At 37.3% G+C, this 21,962-nt stretch overlaps 1 protein-coding gene across 1 annotated transcript in view; it reads left to right on the top strand.

The window, feature by feature from the left end:
- LOC138722868 (von Willebrand factor D and EGF domain-containing protein-like) overlaps positions 1-21,962 on the top strand; it is a 177,048-nt gene that overhangs the window by 109,781 nt on the left and 45,305 nt on the right. Inside the window, exons 18-20 of the mRNA XM_069861550.1 lie at positions 4,880-5,017; positions 6,846-6,998; positions 8,472-8,636. Of these exons, the coding sequence (XP_069717651.1) occupies positions 4,880-5,017; positions 6,846-6,998; positions 8,472-8,636 (456 nt within the window). The remainder of the gene's footprint in view (positions 1-4,879; positions 5,018-6,845; positions 6,999-8,471; positions 8,637-21,962) is intronic.

Raw genomic sequence — 21,962 nt, 5'->3', positions numbered from 1 at the left:
TCAAATTAGTCACCCGCAAGTGAAAGATGCTCACTGAAACTGTGTTAAAATATCTCTTTGATAAGAATCTTTTCAAAAGCAGAGTAAGAAAATACCACCTTAAGCTGAGCTCAGATTTCAGTCCTTGAACCTTTCACAAACCCTACTCTGTCCCCATACAGAAGCACAAATGATTTCATAAAACCTATAATGACTGCTGTGTAGTGCTATATGCTTGAAAAACTAAACAGAAATAACATAAAACGCACATAATTATTACTGCTTGTAGTGTATATATATACATGAATCTAAAATAAAAGAAATGAACAGATTTTACTCAATGTAGTCATGAAGACAGTAAAGGAACCCTTTCTGCCTTTCAGCAGTTTATGAAACCTTTGGTTTGGTCATGTGGGACTGTAAGTCCAGATTTCATTAACTGTAAAATTCCACCAGAAATGAACAATAAAAAACATTCAGAAATGGAAGTTCAGCAAAATGGCCTAAAGGATATATGACACCTAGACTGTAATGCTAGCAAATAGCCAAAGACTGTTGCTATCCTAACTGTTTATGACACTAAAACTTTACTGATGCAAGAATACACAGCCCTAAGAATGGAGAATAATGTTAGAAAATGAAAGTTGGATCCAAATATAAAAGTCCCAAAATGAAGCAAATATATGGTTGGACTCAATGATCCTGGAGGTCTTTTCCAACCTAGTGATTCTTTGATTCTCTATGAAGAATGTCTTGAATCCTTTGGAAATAATGTTCCAGTGAGTGCAGAGAAATTTTGGAACCTTTTTGGCTGTATTTGGTTAAACACTCGGAAATATACAATGAGAACAATTCTTCATTGCATGTAAGGAGGTAGATTATATGACTAAAAAGCAGTGTAGTGATAGGATGAGGGGTAATGGTTTTAAGCTTAAGGAGGGGAGATTTAGGCTAGATATTAGGAACAATTTTTTTTTACTGTGAGGATGGTGAGGCATCAGCCCAGGTTGCCCAGAGAAGCCATGGATGTCCCATTCCTAAAGGTGTTCAAGACGAGGTTGGATGAGCCTACAAGCAACCTCATCCAGTGGAAGGTGTCCCTGCCCATGGCAGGAAGTTGGAACTGAATGGGCTTTAAAGTCCTTTCCAACCCAAACCATTCTATGATTCTATGACTCTATGATAATTCAATGAGTTAATAACCAGTGGATCTGCTCCTGTTATTTTGTTTTCCACCTGTTTCACTTTTTTGCCCTTCCCATTTTATGCAGTACTGCACATAAATGGCATGAGATCAAGCTCTATTATGCCACACAAAATAGTCTGCCATAATTGCAATGCATTGTTTATAAATTTACATGGAACATTTTCCAAACTGTTGCTCTCATTCTTACACAAATGGTAGAATGACATGCCTAACACTTAAAAATAACATGCTTGAAAGCCACAGACAGCTGACTCCAGAGATAAGGGCACGCAACACCTTGATGGCCAGAGAAACACTAGATTTTTCTGAGCCCTTAATTCTTGCCAGGTTAAATAAATGTGCCTTGGTTTTGCTGTACTTCTCTGGCCAAAAATGCTAAAAACACAAGTAACAACAGAAAAAAAAATTCCATGATTGAGTGAAATAGGAATACATCTCAAAATTTTAATAGCAGGTGAAAAATTATAAGCAAGTGGAGCTGAAAGCCAGCTGGAAAGCAGATGATTTTACTTCAGGGCAGGTTCTGCGACAACAATAAAAGCTCATCCTTGATGCTGTGTTTATGTCTCAATTCCCCAGAAAGCCATCAATAATCTAATGAGGAGGCAATGCTATCCTGCTCAAGTGACAGCACCACTTCACCATCAAATCTTTACAAATGATAGTGAACAGGTAGTAGAAACAACAAGTTAACTCTTCTGAGAGCTTCCCAAACATGACCGCGAGAGAAGCAGCAGCACCGGGAACAAAGTGTGTTGCTAAGCGGGAGCAATTCAAGTGCATCAGTGTATCTAAGGCAATGTAGAAGTACAATCTAGGTACAGAAGGCACTAGAAAATCTGAGAGATGGATGAATCCAGAATTATTTCTTTTACATTTCTGCAGAGACTTATACACTTTTATCACATCAGATGTTCAAAGCTCATTCATTTTTCTTCAATGTTATTAACAAGATAACAAGAATTCCTGTTGTTTCTTCTTTTGGCCATTGAAAGCAAGAGTCGCAGCCACCTGAGAGGAGAACTCATCCTTGAAAACTATCTCAAAACCATTCTTTCTTTACTCACAGACCACTGATCAATATAAAATTCGGGTGGAGATGCAAACAAAAAAATTGACGATTCTTGGTGCAGACAGTTTTCTATTTCTGCTGCTTCTTCAGCAACCTTCAGCCAACTTTCAGACTTTGCAAACACCTGTCCTGGGACTTGTCTGGATTATTATTATGCCCGAATTGATCAGATACTGTTTAAAATTTATTCTCCCTCTGTACTCGGCACTGGTGAGACCGCTCCTCGAATCCTGTGTTCAGTTCTGGGCCCCTCACCACAAGAAGGATGTTGAGGCTCTGGAGCGAGTCCAGAGAAGAGCAACAAAGCTGGTGAGGGGGCTGGAGAACAGGCCTTATGAGGAACGGCTGAGAGAGCTGGGGGTGTTTAGCCTGGAGAAGAGGAGGCTGAGGGGAGACCTCATTGCTCTCTACAACTACCTGAAAGGACGTTGTAGAGAGGAGGGAGCTGGGCTCTTCTCCCAAGTGACAGGGGACAGGACAAGAGGGAATGGCCTCAAGCTCCGCCAGGGGAGATTTAAGCTGGACATTAGGAAAAAATTTTTCACAGAAAGGGTCATTTGGCACTGGAACAGGCTGCCCAGGGAGGGGGTTGAGTCACCTTTCATGGAGGTGTTTAAGGCACGGGTGGACAAGGTGCTAAGGGACGTGGTTTAGCATTTGACAGGAATGGTTGGACTCGATGATCCGGTGGGTCTCTTCCAACCTGGTTATTCTATGATTCAATGAAAATCAAATCTCTCTGGGTGAAATGAAGAGTTTCCATAGCTCCACCTTTACATTATAAAATTCAGACAAGTGGATTTTAAAATGTAGTTTGTTGCTTGCGGTGTTCCTTTGCTTTTTGTAATTCTCTCATCTGTTCAATTTTTAAAACCTGCCTTTTGCAGCAAAAAAAGAGTGTAGGAAAGAGGAGAGGGGACTGAGGGAGAACTGGATGTTTTTACTGGAACTGGGAACTTCCTTCCTGCTTTCATTGTCTGTAGTATCATGTTTTCTCTTTATATGAGACTCAGAGAAAGAAAATAATTGCTAATCTAATAAGGGGATAACTCATTCAATATTTTTCATAACGTGATGCCTAATAATTTCTCAATGTATCATCAGAAAGCATTATCAGAGAAAAGCAGCCTGATGCTACATATGGGCTAATCAAATTATACAACAGAAATAGCAATCCGAAAGTAACCAGGGAGGGAAAAAAGTAAGTTAAGCCTTGCAATACCATGTGATGTCCAAGTTAAATGAAAGAAGCACGAAAAACCAGAAAAACTTAGGTTGAGGTGGCCCCAGAAAAGGGATGTGGCTTTTGTGCTGCTGTTTTGTCTTTTTTTTTTTTCAGAAGACAAAGCAGGCATGAAAAAGTGAAATCGCTGGCTTTTTTAGGCACCTCAATCAATAGAGACTGCAGTTTGAGTTTTTAACATGGAGATGCTATTTTAGCTAGTAGTGGAAGCTATCAAAATGCAGAAGCAATGAGAGATTATATTGTAGGAGATGAATAACAATGTTCTGGTTTTATCATCCTATAATTCATTCCACTGCCACAAATTTCTTTTTTCAAGAAAAAAAAATCTTTTTATCCTTAAATCTTCCTTCATGATGAAGTTCGGTATTCGATAAGGAACAAGGCATTCTGTACCTTATGATATGTCTTAAAGCAGATATGTGGACTCTCCAGGAGCTGTCCCAATCTCCTTGAGTATTCTTACAAGGGACAAAGGGCATGCCTTAACAGAAATGATACGGGCTAGTTTAATACCTGCTCTCAGAACTGCATATTCTTGTAACTAGCAATAGCCAAACAAGTTTTCTCCAGTGCATAGAGACAGCAGCACACACACCTGAACCCTGAGGGAGTTTTTAACAACATTATATGTGATTACCCTGCATCATTTGCTGTTCAGATAGCAGTTTTAACTTTTGGGTCACCTTACCCTATAGCTATCCAAAAGTCATCCAGAGTTCTGAATTTGAATATCAGTTGTTCCAAGGGATTTTTAAAACTCTATTTCCAAAATCAAGAACAGCCAAGATATGCTACTTCGGGTTCAGAACCCAAAGCAGCTTATCTTCTGAATACTGGCGCTTTCAGAATGTTTCTGCAAATTTTAATTTTAAATAGTAAAAAAAGTTTTTTAAAAACTGGGGTGATTTTGTAAGCTTTACCTTCAGCCAGAATATCAGACTGGTTCACAATAAGCTATGAGTTACGTGAGGCTCATGCAGAACTGAAAAGCACAATAGGTCAGCCCACGGCTCTTTGTATCCTAAGGCCAAATGGCCAAATTCATTGGCTTCTTCAGTATATGACAATGATCTCACATAAACAAGATGACAAAAGCAGCAGCAGAGATGTAAAATACAGGGGAAATAATTTATACAACATTTTCTACAAGCAGCAGTCTCAAGTTCAGCACTTGTGATGCCAATAGCAACAGTAATAAACAGTGTGATAAAAGCAGGTTTAAGTGAGACAGTGGGGAATTTGGCACTGACATGAGTGACACACCCTGTAATGAGTTTACAGCCAAGAAGTAAGCCTCAGTCTGCTTCAAGATTTGAGATGAGGAATAAACAAAGAATCTTTCCTGATTATTAACCTCGTTTTTGTTTTGCCACAGGGCTTACTTGTCAGGAAGACAGGAATGAATGTGAAGAGAGTCCTTGTTTTCCTGGAGTTTCTTGTATGAATACCTTTGGATCATATACATGCGGAATTTGCCCAAGTGGGATGGAAGGAAATGGCAGAACTTGCAAATGTAAAGACTCTGCATGAATCATTTTAATGGATGAGGAAATGAGGGTTCAGTTCTACTACTATTATCTTCACGTATAGACCTTTAATACACACTATTGTCACATTATATTAATAGGGATAATTGTCTTGGTTTGTTACTTTCCACTACAGTTTACTTTTATTTTGATTAGAATTAATACAATAACATACAGAAAAAGTATTTATTTTCCAGATGCCAGCAGGGGGGGAATTCTTCACAATGAGGGTGGTGAAGCCCTGGCACAGGTTGCCCAGAGAAGTTCTTGTTGCCCCATCCCTGGAGGTGTTCAATGCCAGGTTGGATGGGGCCGTGGGTAACCTGATCCTGTGTAAGAGGTGTCCCTGCTCATGGCAGGGAGGTTGGAATTAGATGATCTTTAAGGTCCCTTCCAACCCAAACTGTTCTATGATTCTATGACTCTTTAGTAGAGAGATTACAATGACTGCACTCTGTTTAGACCTCAGTGCACACTATGTGACCTACTCACATGCTGCTTGTTTCAGTCATATACACATAAATCTTCTCAAAAAATAACTTTTGGTTGGCCAGAAAGAGAGAAATCAACACTTGAAGTGTTCCACATTAGTTTGTTTGTCGTTTTTTTCCAAAGAAATCCGAGAAGCAAAAGATACTGGTATTAACTGTCAAGATAGTAACTTTTCCTCATATTGGCTACCAAAAAGGAAAAAAAACCAATGTGTTGTAGAAAGACTCAGTTTTATCTGCAGGATCCTGACACCAGCAGGACTACTTGTGCCAGGTTTACCAAATATACCTTCAATCAGATTGCCAAATGTCTGTGCAGAATGAGGGATTTTTCCTGTATTATTTGGCCACATTGTTTATTTCAAAGTGATTTTGCATCTATTTCGCTAATACATATTTTTGTAGTTAACTTGACCAATGGCAGAAAGATATAAAAGATAATGCCCTTTTTTTAATCCTATCCAAAGAGTAACTTCTTCCTTAGATTTTTTTTTAATTGCAGAAAGATTTCCTTGTTTCTGAAATGCACATTTAATAGAAGGAATAAACCTGAGGGCTTTGTCCACCCAAAGTAGGATAGAAATCATTCTTAGAGGTTCTGAGACAGGGACTTAACATACTTACTCCTGTTTCTCTTGCTGAAGAAAGTATAAAGGCTTCTGGGAGGAAGGAGGAGAAAACTGAAATAAGTTTATACCTGTTAAGAGTAGACTATAGCTCATTGCATTATTTAATACATATAAAGAATCATAGTCTCAGGCATTATTAAGAGCACGGAATACCCTAGAGACTCAGGGCAAGGTTTTTAAATTTGCAACATAAATTCATTCAAGAAATTATCTTTAAATTATGCAGAAATCAATATTTTTTAAGTCTCCACCAATCAATTTTCATTTTTACATCCATGTATACTTTACACAGGTATGTGTACAAAGCCTGCAGGTGAATTAACCAAAGTAAACATTCAAGGAGAAGCAGGAAGCAGGCAGAGCACAGGTCCCAGTATGTAACGTAGCATCTTGATCCAAGTAAAAATGCTGCCTATTACGTGGGGACCTGAGGCTCTCTTACTGCATACTAAGCATGTCTCTCAGATAAGCAAAGTTCAGTGCGTCTGGGCATAGTAATTTTCTCTATATTTGTGATGAAGCTTTGCTGCATCTCAGCAGCTGACTCACCTGATTTGCCTTTATTTGTTTGATGGTTGGCTTCCAGAATAAACTCATGTCAGGTTATCTGATTTGCTGTTACTGTTGCTTTTTATCATCAATCACAGCTAAGCTCTAACACCTTGTTTCCTTGTCTCCCTGCTTTCTTTCCACAGCTGTGCTTGCTGCTGACATTACAAAAGCTTTAAACCTAGAAAAAGGCAATGGCAAAGGTGATTCAAACAAGACTGAGGTTAAGCAGCTACTTCAACCCTTAGAGGCAAAGGATTCTCCTGTAATTAAGAATTTTAGCATAAGTGATAGACATGGTAGGTATACAAGGATATGAAACCTTTATCAGCTGCTGCAGTTTAAATGTTCAGAAATATACATTTTACTATCCTAACAGGAAACATAAACTAGGTGTTTATAATATAATATATCACAGCAACATAGAGTTAACACTCAAAAACCCTCTCAATACATTGAGAGAATTGTTGCTGGATTGCTGCTAAACAGTTTCACATGGGAAGAGAGCTATTATAGCAGTAGCAATCAGTGTGGTCAGGCTTAACTAGAAATCACATTTCTTCTGAGGTAGAATAAAATCACTCCCAGTCTGAGTGATCAATGGAAAGCAGGGTGATAAGAATGATAGCTTATGCCAACTTACTATCTCCAAGGGACTCTGACATTTTATTTCAGCATTTGACAGGCAGTCACTGAGTTAAGGCTGAGTTTCGGGCATCAGCGAAATCGACTCTTGAAGTATGAACTTGACTGTGGAAGCTGCTTTTCCCAGACGTGGAGCAGTACTGCAATCTCTAATAGGGCTGAACACCTGCATGCTGCTTATGTTGGACCAGTAATAAAAGGTGTTGCATTTTCAGTTGATTTTCTAGTGAGAGCAGGGAGCAGAAGAATTGAGGCTGGACATATCTGCTACATAGGGGCACATGTTAAAGAAAACACATTAATTTTTTTTCTCACCTTCTTTTGTATATCTGTACCAGGTCAGCCAACACCTAACCAGAAATTGCCTCTTACAGGTAAGCATCATATTGGTGTAGGCAAGGTGAAAGAATAATGCTGAAAATACTTGAGAATCATGATGGAGACCTCACTGGAGGCAATTTAAAAAGATCTACAACCATCATTAAGATTTTATTCATCATCTGTTCTCTGTCTTGACACTATTAAATACTTCACAGGCAGTTCATCTGCATTTGCTATTCTGTGACATCATAAGTGATAAAATATTATATACTACTGGAGTGTTAAATTTTGCACGTAGTCCTAAGATAATTAGTCTCCTGTCATACAAGGGTTGGCATATTAGGGAAGATTTCTAGATCAGAAACATACGTACTTGACAGTGTGTTTTTAAAGACAGGGTATATGTGGTGTAAGGTTTGATGATTACCTCCCAATTATAGAAGAACAAAAGAATGTCAGATGATACAGTTTCTCACTCAGTTAATCTTTAACTTATGCTGAAAATTACAGTTTCTATATTGCCCATGATAAATGCCAAACAACTTTGAGGAAGAAACTTGAAAACATGTAATTAGAGGACTAATAAATCTTGCTTTAATGAGAAACATCTGTTCTGTTACACTGTGCCTACAGGACATTCTCATGTTTGGCTCAAGGTTTGTGAACATTCTGCCTTAAGTAGACTTTGAAACAACATAAGAAGTTACAAAGCTTTAGTCGGGCTCAGGCAGCCACTGCTTAATTTTATATATGAAGTTGATTTGAGAAATTATAAATGAACATATCTGAACTCCCTTCTTTTTCAGGCCAGGCAGCTCCACTGTCTCATATTACTACCTGTGCCAACAGGCCTTGTTTTCCTGGAGTGTTGTGTTTTGATCGGAAACCCCCTTACGTTGGATACGTCTGTGGCCGATGTCCAGCAGGGTTTTTTGGAAATGGCCGAGTCTGTACCAAAGTTCCCAGACCAGGTACTTTCTAATTTTTGGAATTCTACAAAACATTTTGCATACAAAGGCTGTAAAAAATCTGAACTAGTAAGGTATTACAATACAGTGTACTTTATAATCCAACACTTTCTTCCCCTTTTACCTGAGAAATATCTATCAGGTCTTATTTCAGGAATACCCTGGGTCTATGAGTCAAAATTCCATAGATTAACTACTTCATCTGCCACTAGGGAGAATCTTTCACAACTGAACTTACTAGATGGTGTGAATCAACACATCTGTATCTGTTACAGCTCTGGCACAAGATTTCAAAACTTGTTTCTTCTTCAATAAGATCAGAACACGACACATGCCAGTATCGCTCGGCTTTCCTTCTTTCCTAATTCTTTTGCTGAAAGGCATCTGTTCTCCAAGGTGACTTGTGGAGATGATAAACAAAGTGTCCTGTAAGAACAAATCTAACAACAACTAAAGGCAACAGATAATTAATGCATTTCAGTAGTATCACTCATACCTTGAGCAATAATCTTTCTTAGAGAGCTCCAGACCTCAGCTGGTCCCATTAATCTCTGAAGAGTGATCGTTAGAAGAGGTCTTCTGCTGTGATAAAAGAAAAGCTGTGTCCTGACCTCAGGCATGAAGTGGCGATAGCATAGCAACCACTCATCAGTCATCCAGTCCTGCTCTCTCTCAATAAAATTCTCATAATTCAGTGTATGGTTCTCCAGGGACAGTACGGAGGGTTGTCCCCTTTTTATTACACAGAGTGATTTGCTAAGAGAACTCATGTTTATTCCTTAACTTAGTGGTTCCTAGGTCAGATTTCTTGGTTTTTTTCTAAATCTTTTTCTTAAGTACTCAAGACAGACTGGCTTGAAGCCTGTCAAATTGTTCCCCGACCTCCCACACTTGACAAACACATTCTGTATCCAAATCAATGAGTGTTACCTTAGTGTTGTATTTTAATGCACACTATCAAAGTGGAAGCAATTTAATTGTTTAGTGTAGGTATCATCCAATCTCTTTGAACTCTAAATTGATTTCAGCCAGTTTGCTGAATCTAAGGTCACAAAAATAAACCCAACATTTGTCTTTCTCTAGCAATGAGCATGTACAATGTATTGCTTAGTTTGACAGAGCCACTAAGTCAGATATTGACTCTCCTATAACTTGGTAAAGCAGTTAAAGCAGTTGAGCAAAAACAAATAAATTACTGTGCATATAAATAACCTAACATTTCTGTTATTGCCCAAAGCTGCACCTTGTCATTAATGGGATAATGGGATACACATTGTATGCTCCAAAGGTCATTTAAATGTTTTTGAGTAGAACAGATAATCTACAGCTGTAGATAGTGGTATAGTAAATCAGACACACTTACATTGTGCTTATATAAATATTAACCAATAAATTTGTGCATGTTCTAAAGAGGGAAGTGTAGACAGAAGTTGCCACTTAGTGTGACTCATACCTGTCATACACAGCTCCAGGCAAGACTTAAGAAATATCCTAAGTATCAGTATCTAAAACCAATATATGCTTCTTACAAAAGCAAGTTGTATATCAGAGGCTGGGGAGTTGTTTTTCTTTTTCCTCTCAGACACAAAAACTGAGTCTGGGACTTCGTGCTGCAAATGTGACCATGCAATCAGCTCAGGTACTTTAGGAGGGCATGAAGAGGATTTTTTTTTTTTTTTCCTGTCAGAAACTTATATTCATTCATATGAATTATATCACAATATAAACAAGAATCTTGTGCCTCAAGGTTAAACAAGAGTTGTCATTTGTTTTAATATTTAGAAATGGAAGCAATTGATGCAGTGGTACAAGTGTCCTAATTTATGAGCAAAATGCTCGGTTTAACTTTCTTTTCCATGTGCTTTGCTAGTTCAAGAAGTATTTTATAGCATTGATGATTAAAAGATATCAGACAAAAAGGAATGAACTTTTAATTAAATTTATGTACATTTATGGATTATGATTATTGTGAAATCTTCCCTATTAGAATAATAGATTCTGTCCCTTGTAATTTATGGTATCAATCTTCAAATGAGACAGAACAAACCCTCTTCAGCTTGCTCCAGTGCTTGTGAAGGTAGTGAGATTATGTGCCTCTTCTTTCCAGCTCTAGTAATTTTAATCTAAAACTATTCTTGCTAATAGTCATTTTGTACTTCTATAGTCTGCTTTTGACATGAAGTCATACTCAATTGTTGTTATTCAAGGACTAAAAGATGAGTACTTTTCCTGGTACAGAAACCACAAAAATTACCCAACTGCCTTTGTAGACTACCGAGGAGAACAAATATGCCAGAGGAAAATTGTTTCCTAAGTTAGTGTTTGATGAGCTGCACCCAAAAGTCCTTCAATTTTGATTTGTAATCAACAAAGTACCATTTCCTCAGCATTGATATGTGATAGGTATTAATCTTTTGATGTATTTGACTTACTGAAAACTGTGTAACTCCACAAATAAGTTTCTGAGCTATATTTACTTGCATCAATGCAAGGCCTCATTCTTTTCCCACTTATGTGTTTTACCTGGTTTATATCAGTAGTTTGTACCAGTTTCAATCAAACAGACCTGGCAGCAATTGTTTTTGAAGTACATAAGATTAGACTTAAGTAAAAACCTCACCAGTATCAAAGTCAATATGGAGTTTCATATATACTGGGCAATTATTGTTTTTTAAAAATACATTCTTATATCAGAAACAAGAAACTATTTCTCTCCCTTCACAATCAATAAAGCAGGTATCTTACATTTTTTTTAAAAAAAAAATAGTAGCAGGATCAGAAGTCCCTTAATTTTGCTGACATTGAATAAAGAAGAAAGTCTAAGGAATTTAAATTTGTCCAGGCTTCACTGGGCACATTTCACATTTGTATAAAATATCTGTTACCTTTTTGTTAGAAGATGCAGATCTATTAAATCAAACCATGCAGTATCATTGGTCATATTCCTGGCACAAAGAAAATGAATATATCTGAATAGGAGATGCTTGTGGTGTTACTGCATATTGCAGTATTAATTCTCGTCAGGCGCTGCTGGTATTTCTCTAAACTGGTTTCATCACTCACAGTCACAGAGATACCCATCTCTTTGCACTTTCTTTAGCAGGTTAGAGATGTCGGTGTCATCACAAAGGATTTATTTTTTTCCTATTAGTAAATTAGCAGTTTTACTGGACAAAGCAGCGCCACATCCATCACCAATAAAATATTGTTTGTTCAGAGCCAGATCTTACTGCCTCTTCTGGTTTAGGGAGCTGAAGATCAAGGGAGAGGATTATTTTATGATCTCTGTAATCGAGTTCTGCTTTTCCATTCTGAACACCACTGCTAGCTCTCCTGTCATAGCAGTTAATTTGCAGTATTGTAGACATTTGGCACTTGATATACTCCTGTACGTGCTAGCTATTTGTTATGTTTATGTACTCTATATTTTACACTATTTCAGCATCTACACTGTGCTTCTGAATTTGCTTTGATTTTACATCAGAGAGACCTCTGTGACTCTCTCATTTGCACCACTGTCAGATCAGCATCAAGGTGTGGATTTAAAAGGAGAGTAAAATATTTTGAATTAAAAGCATGTGTGTGTTAAAACACATAGTGCTCAGTCTAACACCAGAGGAATTAGTCCTAAGATTTACATTCTTAATTTTTAACTCTGAAATCACTGTTGTCATTATTAGCACTCAGCATAAATCCCTGTCCATGAAAAATAAATAAATCCAGGAAGAGCTTTGGTCATGAAACCAAGGTTTCATCTCTAGAGCTAACTGCAGGAGCAGGGATCTCTTACTGGCTGGAAACAAGCAAATGATTTTGCTTCAAGAGATGACTGAAGAACATAATGGACTCCTTTCATCTCTTCTATAACAGAACGGATGAATTTGCATTAAAAAGATCAAGGCCCGGTTTCCAGTCTGACTCATGCTCGTGTAAATCATAACAGATTCCATTAAATTAATAGCATTACTGAATGGACTAAGCTGAGCACTGTTCCTGGAGGAAAATCTGTTAAGGTAGGCACATCACACACAGAACTTCTAAATATGATATCTGTATTTACTAATAGGTGTAAATAAGATGCATACACTTCTCAGCATTCAGCGGGTGCTTTACAATAAGTAATTAACCAGTCTTGACTTGGTTTATACAACGAGGTACAAGGCTGACTTGAAGGCAGGAATATTTTGATGCCGCAGTCCCTAGCTGTGAAGTTGTCTGAGATCCATGCAAAGAAGGCATAACAGAAATACAAAATAAATAGTAAATACTTCTCTGATTTGCTTCTGTGTGGAAATAGCTCTCAGCTATTCTTGTGGGCTTCAAAATAAAGGAAGTATTGCATTTCAGTGCCACAGCTTCCAGCTCCAAGCTGGGACTCAGGCTATTGAAAATCTGTCCACAATTCATGTTTAGAATTTATGGTGGAATTTGCTGATCCCCTTCATTAACTGTGTACCAGTGTTTCCAGTTTGCATGTTTTAGAACAAAAGGAATGCTTTTTCGGAGTGACCAGTTGTGATGTAATGATGCTTCCTTCAAGGGGCAGGTGATGAAATGTCAACTGAAGTGAGGCTAGAAATGCCACAAAAAGACGTTTCATATAAATTTAGACTCATGAAAGACAGTTTTGCAAATGGTATACCAGTAATCTTCACATAAGGCCAGGATCAGCCTGGAATTTTGAACTTAAGCTGAGACCCTTTCCTGCCCTCCGAGTATGCAATTGCCACTGAAAATCCGCTCCTGTACTTGAGAAGATAGAAGGGGAATCTGAGAGCCTTTCTGATGGCTTTTTCCTCCTTAGCAACATTTAATAAAATATTATTTTCAGAAAAAAACCATCAACATAGGCCTGTATGGTATATGCTATGACCCCAACATAACAACTAAAGTGGGCACAGTGGGAACAATATGTTTAGATAATTTAAAAGATAAACGGTTTCCAGCTTCACTGATCCATACACTCTGTCAATCCAGAATTTGTTAAGTGCTTCCAATACAGATGATGTATTTAGGAAATGATGTAGCTCAGCAACAGAAGACCAATGAAGCCCAAGCTATAAAACCACTAGGGAAGAGGACTCAGCTATATGTCATGAATAATATTTACATTCAATCAGAACATGAAGTACAGATTATATTTCTCTCCTACCAAGAACATGCCACCTTTTGCTTAAGCAACCACTGTGCCATCATGACTTTTAAGTAATAATAACAACTCAGTCTCCAACAAATAATCTATGGAGGATACAGACCCTGCAGGTTTTTGCATTGACAGAATAGAGAGCAAGATTGTTTCCATTTAAAATTTCCAAGCTCGTTTAATCATCTAACTAAAATACCACGCAGCTTTTAAAGCAAGCTGATCTTGTTTCCACAAATTTGATAAGACTGCTGTTTTGTTAAAGGCACTTAGATGCCCTTTAAAAATCTAAGTAACTCGTACTGGACCAATATCCTGGTCACTTTAAAGCAATACGAGACTTTTGACACTAACTGCAAAAGTAAAGCAGTAGTTGAAGAAAAAGGGTTCATAAGTAATGCCAAGCACAGCACAGTGTGGGTGGTAAAAATAGGTGTGAAATACATAGACTTATTATTGCTCAGGACAAATTTAGGACTAGTTCCTTAACATCTTGCTGTTGTTGATGAACAGGTACCCACAGACACAGTAGTACTTGCTTCACTGGACTTCCTTGCAGAATCAGGGGATATTCACTGCCAAACCATGTGAATTTTGTCCCTAAAGTTACATGTCACATATACAGATTTAGTTCATTTCTGAAGGGACACAGCAATAGCCTATAGCTAACTCAAGACGGCTGGTCTTCTGGGATGCAGGAGAAAATGATATCTCTTGCCCATAGTTTATTAGATTAAGAATTTCATTGTCATAGAATAGCCCAGGTTGGAGGGGACCTCAAGAGATGATGTAGTCCAACCTTTGACTTGTCAAAAATAATTTATCTCATATATTATGAGAAAAATGCAAAAGAATATTGCTTGGTTTTGCTTTACTTTCTTTAGGACACAGTGGGGTAGAACTGCATGCTGAAGAGCATTAGCAGAGCTTTGTGGTCTGTAAGTGGTTGAACAGCTGATAGATCTTACACATTTCTAAAAAATAACAGTTCTTGGTAAGAGTTTCTCCATGCTAACACACATTGCTTACAGCTTTTATAGAATATTGTCTTTAAAATTTCAGGTTTGAATCCAGCTATTTTAATTTTTTTTTAAGTTAATGTAATACTTCACAGGAAAGATAATCCTTAAGTTTTCTTATTTCCTTCCCCCCTAAATGCCTCTGATCAGTTCCTAAGTCCCCCTTTATATTTGGTTGAATGCAAAATAAAAATGGGGACCTGTCATCATAGATATTTAAGTCACAATGTTGAATACCTAAGTGAACTTGTCTTTCTTCAAAATCCTTACTCCACTGAAAATAATTTTCATAATACGTCCTCAGAGTCTAAGAAAGAAAACTATTAAACCCAACACTATTGGTAGCTGAAGTGCCGTTACCAAATGTCCCTAGTTGCTCATCTTAACACTCTTTAAAGGAGAAAACTACAAACAGTATAAATACAAGTCTCATGGTATGACTATCCCCAACCACAGCATTGAAAGGGCAGAAGTGAGTTCTGTCAGGACCTGATGCCTGTGTTCACAGTGAGCTATAGCTAAATAGCCATACTTCAGCAACTATTGCATTGACAGCATATGCTGTTCAGATGGGAGATAAGCTTTGAATTCTGCACTAATTCTGCTTAGTTTGGATTTAGAAATGCCAATCCCTCTTCTGAACTGCAACCTGAATTCAATGCACATTGTTCATAAACTTTATGCACCCCTAAATGGACATAGTGTTTGTCATTAATAACCTGCTGGCAATAGTGAAACCCCCATTTGTTTAAAATACATACAAATTAGTAAAATTTACTAAGAACTTTTGTGACATACCCTCTGAGAACTTATTGAAATTCCATGGTTTTTTGGTTTTGATATTAGAAAGAAACTATAGCTAGTTGTCAACCCAATCAGTTGAAATTGTGGAGAATTCCACGAAAGCAAGATTTCAGAATGGGTATTTATATGTCTTTATGTGGTATAAAAATAGATTCATTACTGCTCTCCAGCAAAGCGTAGTTCACATTATTTCTTGGCTTTCACATGTAAAGTAACTCATTTTCATATTTCTACAGCCCAAAACAACATAATTATAGTTTTAGACCATTTAATTTTTGAATTGAATAAAAGGAGAATTTCAGTAAAATATTCAAATCTAAGCTACATTTTCTTTGAAGAAATATTATGGCTTTTCTTTTGAAGAAAAGTTACGAACTTTCTTTATAATCTATTGTTACCGCTCTAAATGATTATACGTAGATGTTTCAGAGAATTAGGCAGAAAGGCTTCAGAGAGGATCCGTCTTAATTTAGACTATTTTGTATATATCTATCAACTTTGTCAAGCCATGAGAGAGTCTGAAGGCCCATGAGGCATCATCAGATAAGAACACAGTTTTTATTAATTTTTCCATCTCTCACAGCACCAAGAAGTAAAATATACTTCTTACTCCTGAGCAAAAATATAATTTAGTTTTATGAACTCTGTCTTAATGCTGTCTGTTGAGCTGCTGAAGTAATACAATTGCAGATTCAAATAATTCAAGAATGCAGAACACAAAGAGGAGAGGTAAAAGTTCAGACTTGGAAGATGGACAAGAGATAATGGAAGAAAGGACAATAAAACAGTTATGATGGGGTTAAGAGGGTGATCCACGTTGTTTTGAAACACAACTATACTTCTCCTTCCCTTCCTGTTTTGTTAGCTGGATATTCTGAGAAAAGTACAGGAAGAGCACTTCTAAAAACTGTGGCAGAGAATGGGTTAGACCCCAGGTATGTAAAGAGCACAGAAAGAGATCTAGTAACAAAGGAGCAAGAGGAGCAAAGCTCCTGTGCAAAGGGTGAGAGACATCAAACATGTCGAGTTTTTCCCAACCCTAGGAGAGAACTTTTCAATTAAATCTTGAAATAAACTAGAAGATAGGAGAGATGTTTTAGAGAAAACATTGTTTGCTTGTAAAATACATAGCTGTTTTTTAAATCTACATATATAGTCCAAAGAAGATACTGCTAAAGAAAAATATTGGCAAAGCAGAAAAAAAAGTCCTAGTTTGATGAGTGTGCTCATATCTTTGCAATCAGTAATTCTTACACCATTTCTAAAAACACTGTCTCTAGTGGCCCTGACATTGAAATTTCTGTTGAAAAGATCACAAAAATAAAAGGAAAAAAAACCCAAAACCAATAAACAGAGTCTGCAAACAAAGTCCACAAAATGAATTCTTTTCCTCAAAGGCCCATTTTTCTGAACAGCTCATTGTGCTCATTGCCTTTTTGCATTGTTCTTGCACTTTGGCTGCACAGGGTCCTTTGTTCCAAGAACCACTCTAACCAAAAGTTGATGGCTACCTCCTTAGAATGCAGATAAACATACATTACATGGAGGTGCCGTGTATTAGGATAAGTTTCATATTCAAAGCTGTTTCATTACTTTCAGACTCGAGCATCATGCTAGAAATCCAGCTTATAGCCTGATACTACTATTATCTACTCAGGACACCTAAAAAGGAGCCAATCATTTAAAGTCTATGGAGAAAGCTGGCTTATATTAACATAAACTAACGCAGTATTAATGCCCCAGCTCTTTAAGCTTTTTATTTCTCTTAATCCCTAAATTATAACCCTTTCTATTGAAAAAGATTTATGAATAGAAAATATTTCATATAAGGAAAGAGCTACACCTAAGAAAAAATAGATCTTTCTGAGACATTGTTTTGATATAAGTTGAGTATGAAAGGGATTATCTTTAATTTTATGTATTCTTTGACATATCATAGGTAAGTCTGAAAATGTTTGCTGGCATGTAATCAGAATCCTGCCTGAGCATCTCAGAACCCATATTTTCTTTAAATACATCAATTAATGAATTGAAAACCTAGAAACCTCTCATTTGCCTCTGAAAACCTAGAGGCAAATGAACGATGTGTTGATGCAAGCAAATAAAAAAGGCCTTTAAAGCAACATAAGCAGACAAACTCATTCTTTCTTTTTGAGATAATATTTTCTCACATCGTCACACAGGATTCCAGTATCCCACAACTGGAAAAGGACCCCCCTGATGGCAGAGCCTGAATCCCATTCCGTTCGTGGGAATTATTTACTGTGAAAATTGGCCTTCCCTCTCCACAAAAAGTGTTATGATAGAGAAGAACTATTATGCATTTCATACACACAAAACAAATTTGCGTTACAAATCGTTGGTGTTACAGAATTCTCTCTCTGTATGCGCATATTTGACAAACAAGAGTCTGTAGCAGAAGAATAGTTACAAACAGAAGTGTCTGAGTGATTCAGGCTCCATAGAATATTCCCTGTTGCTCATGATTTTGGTAGGTGAAGGGGAAAAAAATTGCTCACCAGATAGCAACACTAGCAACACAATCTCATTCAGGCTGAAACACGGCTCAGGGACAGTGAACTAGATGTTCACCTTTTAATTTTATTATTAAAACAATGAGTGAGCAAATTTACCCATCACAGAGGTGGTGGTTTGAGAATGCTGAATGTGCTTGTAGAGAGAGATAGTGTGTTGTGTCTTCCTGAACTCTTTCACAACACATTTAACTTACCAGTTTTTGACATAAGGACCTAATCTAAATAAGTCTTTAGAAGTCTTTTGTTTCTACAAAAATAATCCTGGAAGTACACCATTAGTAAAAAGGAGGAAGTCAAAGCTGTACCTCACTTAAATGAGCTGAAGGATTTACTCTGGGACTTACTGCTGGTGGGCTGGTGGTTGTAAGAGAAGGGGCATCGGTGACTTGGAAGTTCAACAAGCATCTGAATGGAGGGAAATTCTGGATACTTATAGGAAGGAAGGGACAATCAATGCTATATTTCTGAATATCTGGGAAAGAGAAGACATTAGAATATGCTTGGATGGCTAAGGAGAAGATTTAGGAATTAAACACACTCTGACTGAAGTAGAAAGTTATGCCAGAACTTAATCAAATAAAACGGCAGATTAAGAATTGATGGAAAACAGAATTTCCCTAGAGCTCCTATTGACAGCTGCTCCATTTCCCTTTTCTGAGCAAGTAAATACAGAAAAAATATTAATGTGGAAAAGTAGAGAGAGCAATGGGATGATCCCTAATACTGTGGTAACAAGACTTCTTAGACCAGTATAATTTTTCTGTTCTCTCTTGACATTTTAAATAAGACTCATGTGCTGGTAGATGTTTCAAATTTTAAATGATGACCCGCATAGTGTAATATGTCAGAAGAGCATTCCTCTGTCGACATTCTTCCAAATGAGAAATGTGCTACACTGCACGTACTACTAAATGTTAATAGCTCTAAAACTACACAAATTGTAAATTTATTGAATTTGCTAATAATGAGTTGAATTTTTAAACTATTCAAAGAATTCTGAAGTAGCTGTACCCTGATCAGAATTAAAGGTTCCCATAATCCTCTGAACTGACAGGCAGAAGACACCACAACCAGAACATCTTGCAAAGGAGAAGAAGCCAGTCTCCATCTGAAGAGCAGACTGGCTTGGGACATTTTATTTGGTTAAAGGAGCGAGAAGAACCTGAGATTATGCAGTGATGCTTATAGTGTTTCCCTCATATGATTACACGAAAAAGTACCATTAAAAAAAAAATCCAAAATTTAAGTTTCTAACTTTAACAGATGAAAAAAGAAGCTTGCCAATGAAAAAGAAATAACTTCTCATTTCCATGAGAAGCTTAATCAGAGCTTGAGATATCAGCTGTTAGTTGTAAAGATGGGGCTGTCTCCAAGGCGCATGGCTTAGGAAGAAAGGTGTGGAGATACATAAGTCTGAGACAAGCAAATACTCAAGTGAATAGCACAGGGGAACAGGGTAACCAACCTCGTCACCCTGTCCCATGAAGAGTATAAAATGTGTTCTGCTCCTCTGGGAATAGCAATGATTGGGGCCAGAAGGCAGGTCTGATTTCTCTTAATTCTAGTCTGAATGTGGCCTTTTTCTGAAAGCTTGTAAATGCAAAAAAAGCCAGAAACTCAGAAGACAATGTATTAGATTTCTTTTCTGTGTTTCAAACCATTGATATCTCATCCTGTGTTTAAGAGACTGTCAAGTGTCTGTTCTACTTGTGAACTACTGTTTTCACTGCTTATATAGTAGTTTTATTACCTTCAGAATGAACATGATCTTATTCAGCTACAGATACCTACTAATTTACTATAAAATGCAGTTCAGGTGAGGAAGAAATTAGAATATGCTGAGTGTTAAGAATGTCATAATGGCATTGGCAAGCAGGAACTAGAAACTGGTTATGATGATTCTGATTCATGAGCTTAGTGCAAGCAGTACAAGATATCTGAAACATTTGGTGAAATGAAGACTGGGGGGTTCTCACGTGGGGGGAACACCTGCACTGCATACATGAAAAGTTTCCTTGTCTTGAGTTGGATGAGAAATGCTAAACCTCTGTCTCTGGAATCTGGCTTCTGTCACCCTTGTTCTAACCTACCCCAGATAGGGGGAAAACAAGAGGAATCTATCATCCTGGGGCCTGATCCATACCTGCATTATTCTGTGCTTACAGTGGTGTAACTTCATCAATTAGAATGGAGTTCCTGCCATGCATAGCTGGAGTAAAGCCAGAGATCCTCCGTCTCTTATCTACCTTTGTGAAAAATAAACCCAATTGTTCCACTGCTGCACGTTTCCCTGCTAGTATAGGCAGAAATACTGACAGTGAAAATGTATTTTTGTAACATCACATAACCTTGCGCACTTTGCCTTGTCATTTTTTTGTTATTTTCATCCAGTCCAATATGTAATCACACAGTGGCATCACAAAGAAAACCAGATTCATGCAATCACACTTCTGCATTGATAATGGGTTATACATTTGCAGATATTGATCAACTGCAAGGAAAATAAATTGAAGTAAGACAGGATTTGAGAAAGGTGCTAACTGCAGACAACTGAATCTGCAATCTTTTGGCATACTTCTTTGTTTTAGCTTATTTAGATACCTGGAAAACTGCAGGAAGAAATTTTCAGGTATTTCAGAAAAAATCTGTCATATTCGAATCCTAACCAAACTGCACAATATCACTGTAAGTAAAAATCTGAAATAATGAAAGCTGAGATGAAACTGAAAATTTGATTGATGCCAACATCTTACGAAGTTTGGTGGATGAGAGACCTTGGTAAGTGTATAATGTAATGAACAAGCAACCAAAATGTATCATTATCCTTCATTGGTATTCTTATTTATGATATACAAACTGTATTGTCATAGATACACTCCAACAACAGTGTGTGCTCCCTTAGAGGGAAGGCTGAAACTTATCGGCAGGATAATTATGTCACCCATATCATCTGATAAGGAAATGAAAGATTTCCCTTTCTCAAGTAGTCAGTCTGGTCCTCATACTAGCTACTAAAATTTAGTAAGGAGGAAGCTCAAAGCTATATTTAAGGCTCACTTTAGAAATTTGTCAGAGGGTCATTCAGCTATTCCCTATCATTCCTGTTGATTTCTGGTTCCTGAATTGAATTTTCTAGGACAACAAATATCATCTATTACTGGTAATTTTCTATGGGAATATTTCTTTCCTCTTTCTCTCATCATTTTAAAAAATCCTTTGACTTCTCCTTTCTTCTCACTCTCATTTTGCTGATGTCCTCCTTGCTTTACTATCTCTTTTCTTCAATTCTGTGTACCTCATCATTCATCAGCATTACTTTGGACAGTAAAATCCATGTATTTACCTACTGCTTTACAAAATACCGTGTATTTACCTACTGATGTCCATAGCTTGATCCAGCAACACTGTAAAACTCCAAAACACCGTGCTTCAAGGCAGTAAAAACTCATCAGCCACCAGTACAATGACACTGTTTACCAGCCAGATAAGCACAACTTTGGATTCCAGGATTAGCTTTGATCTAGTCAATGCTCTAGTTTTCATTTTGACCTTTGTCAAGCATCTTAATCTTTTACCTTGCTAACTATGGCTAATTTCTACATCAAGAAGAGTTTTAAAAAGGTGATTAATAATTATATTTAAAAGGTACAGGTACACCCTGCATGAGGTTAACCCTAGAACAAAATGAGGTGGGTTTTTTGTTCAGGATCCAATATATTCTGTTTCCTATGGAGTCAGTATGCCAGAACCAGTTAAAAATATCTTCTTCCATTCATTAGAGTCTGCAGATGGTCATTAATCTTCCTGAAAGTATTGATTCAAACTA

This window comes from Phaenicophaeus curvirostris, chromosome 7 (genome assembly GCF_032191515.1).
Source record: "Phaenicophaeus curvirostris isolate KB17595 chromosome 7, BPBGC_Pcur_1.0, whole genome shotgun sequence".
NCBI lineage: Eukaryota > Metazoa > Chordata > Aves > Cuculiformes > Cuculidae > Phaenicophaeus > Phaenicophaeus curvirostris.
This window is presented reverse-complemented; position numbering and strand designations above follow the sequence as displayed.